We start from the raw sequence: 2708 nt of genomic DNA on the forward strand, positions 1-2708 counted from the left end.
ACATGACGTACGCCGGGGTAAGGAGGGGAGGCTAGACCGTCCAAATTCACAGACACTTTTTTTCCGGTCTTCCCGGCCTACCAAGGACCCGGCCCGCCGAGACCGGGGAGTCTGGGTCCTCCGGAGGACCCAGCCTGTCGTTTTGGACACAGCCTAATAGAGTATTTCGAAGGACCCCCTTTAGCTTTGAAGATGGCACACATTCACTGTGGCTTCAATGTCACGAGATTTATTTCCATCCATTGTTGCATTAAATTTTCACCAAGTTCTTGCACTGATGATGGTGGAGTCTGACCTTCTCCAGCACATCCCAAAAATTCTCAATGGACTCTGTGGTGCCAATCCATGTGTGAAAATGATGTCTCATGCTCCCTGAACCACTCTGTCACAATTCCAGCCCCATGAATGCTGGCATTGTCATCTTGGAATATGGCCGTGCCATCAGAGAAGAAAAAAAAGATGCAATAACATGGTCATTCAGTATATTCAGGTAGTCGGACCTAGGGTTGGGCATAATCGTATCGTGTGCAATTAATCATGAGAAAAACAATCGATTACTTTTTGGCACTTGACGATTAATACGATTAATGCCACCAGGCAGAGACCACTTGCTGCTCCTCTCTGCTTCAAATATGATGCACATTTTTTTAACAAGTTCTGTAATTTATTTATCTATCAACACAATTTAAAATTTGATGTATAGCCTGAAGTCTGTAATTTTGACACAATTTGGAACAGATTTGTATGAAGAGCAAATCTTTCTCACTAAATTAGTCATGTGACCAGGACATAAGGGTGTCCAGGGACTCCAGGGGATTAATTGTCAAATTAATCGTTATCGACTAAATACCACAATTAATCATGATTAATTTTTTTTGCCAATATTGCCCAACCCTAGTCGGACCTCATTCTTTGAGCACAGACTGTTGCTGAACCTAGACCTGACCATAGATAATTAAATCCAGGTGGCAACTTTTTTTTGGACATGCAGTGTAGAAGAATTTAAACTTTGGTTTCAGTAAAATGTAAAAAAAATACTTATTACTATTAGTTACTATCTGGTAGGTGTGCAAGGATAAATCAGCTGGCCAATTTATCGGCACAGATTTCCGTAACTTTGGGAGATTGGCTGATATCTGGATAAGATTGTGGTACAGATCGGCTTCTCATCTACAGTACCTCTGTAAAGGTATAAAAATCATTCACTGTCCCCTTTTGCTCTGCTGTAAGCACTACCTAATGTCCAGTTAAAACAAGTTTGTATCGTTTCAAGAGTGTTCAATGATTGGAACATTGAAGGTGTATTGTCACCTCATAACACCTGACAGTGTCCGTTATTTAAAAAGTCTGTATCGGCAAATATCGGAATCGGCAGACTTTAAAGATTGGTGATAAACTGCAATTGGTGCACCCCTACCTTTGGATATTTCAGACACAAACATCTACATATTTCATCCAGCTCTAAAACAGCCTAAAATAACCCGCCCCTCTGATGATTGTGTAAAGGTCGCTGGCTTACCGGAGGTGATAAGATGCTCCCTCAACTCTGCATGATGCTAGCAACAGAAAAGCGTGGAAACAGAAAGAGAAGAGAAGCGAAAGAATAACGATAATGGGGGAATAACGGAGGCAAGGGGAAGAGATGGCAAAAATGTGATTTTGGACAGAGATTCAAAGAGAGAGGGGGGAGAGAAGGGTGTCCGCCATGTGTTGTTGACCAGATGTTCACAGTTGCAGGTTTGTGTGCAGCAGGGTTGGCAACAACGGGCAGCATCAGCAACAGCAGCAAGAGACGTTGCAGCCAAATGTGACAAGTGACAAACAAAAATAAAATAAATAAAAGGAGACAAGAGACAAAAAAAAGAAAAGAAAAAACATGTTAGTTCAACTAAAATGGTAACAAAAGACACAAATTAAAACAAAAGTGGCAGCACAAACAGGGTGATGGGCTGGGAGGGAATGACCGTAGATTTAGGCAAAACCAAATGAACAAACTAAAGTGCACACACAGAACATCACACAATGACTGCAACAACCTAATATCAAAGGCTTGTATTTCAAGTAATAAACATTTACTGTGAAATCAGCTGTTCATTTTGAAAAACACCACAATTTTAATCAACTAATCTTGATTTGTTGCACATGTCCTCAAGATGGCGATGGTGAGATGGTCTTTGGCACTTTAGTCCTGGAGGGCTGCTATCCTGCATGTTTTGCATGTTTCTCTGCGCCAACACAAATTTGAATGAATGTGTGATTACCAAACTTCTGTAGAACCTGAAGATGTAATTCCATCTCTGTATCTTGTGTGTTGGAGCGGGGAAGCAGTAAAACATGCAGAATAGCTGTCCTCGAGGACCAAGATTGCCCACCCCTGCACTGAGAGTGTGGCTGATGCTGTTGCAGTTGGACATTTTGAAAACTTAGCCTACTCTTGCCTCAAAAATATTCAGAAACAGCTCAATCAGATAGTTAAAATACAGTGGGGAAAATAAGTATTTAGTCAGTCACCAATTGTGCAAGTTCTCCCACTTAAAAAGATGAGAGGCCTGTAATTGACATCATAGGTAGACCTCAACTATGAGAGACAAAATGTGAAAAAAAAAATTGAGAAAATCATTTTGTCTGACTTTTAAAGAATTTTTTTGCAATTTTTTTTTTTTACAAATTGGAATTTGATATGAAGGTTTTTGTACAGTGCCCTGAGA

At 40.5% G+C, this 2708-nt stretch overlaps 1 protein-coding gene across 4 annotated transcripts in view; it reads right to left on the reverse strand.

Moving 5' to 3' along the window:
• osbpl8 (oxysterol binding protein-like 8) overlaps positions 1-2708 on the reverse strand; it is a 110743-nt gene that overhangs the window by 55557 nt on the left and 52478 nt on the right. For 3 of the 4 annotated variants that reach the window (XM_014015607.1, XM_014015608.1, XM_014015606.1), the window contains exon 3: positions 1520-1556. The exons of the other annotated variant lie outside the window; for it this stretch is intronic. In XM_014015607.1, coding sequence (XP_013871061.1) covers positions 1520-1556 — 37 coding nt within the window. The remainder of the gene's footprint in view (positions 1-1519; positions 1557-2708) is intronic. 4 annotated transcript variants of the gene reach the window in all.

The sequence above is a fragment of the Austrofundulus limnaeus genome, unplaced genomic scaffold, assembly GCF_001266775.1.
Source record: "Austrofundulus limnaeus strain Quisiro unplaced genomic scaffold, Austrofundulus_limnaeus-1.0 Scaffold132, whole genome shotgun sequence".
NCBI lineage: Eukaryota > Metazoa > Chordata > Actinopteri > Cyprinodontiformes > Rivulidae > Austrofundulus > Austrofundulus limnaeus.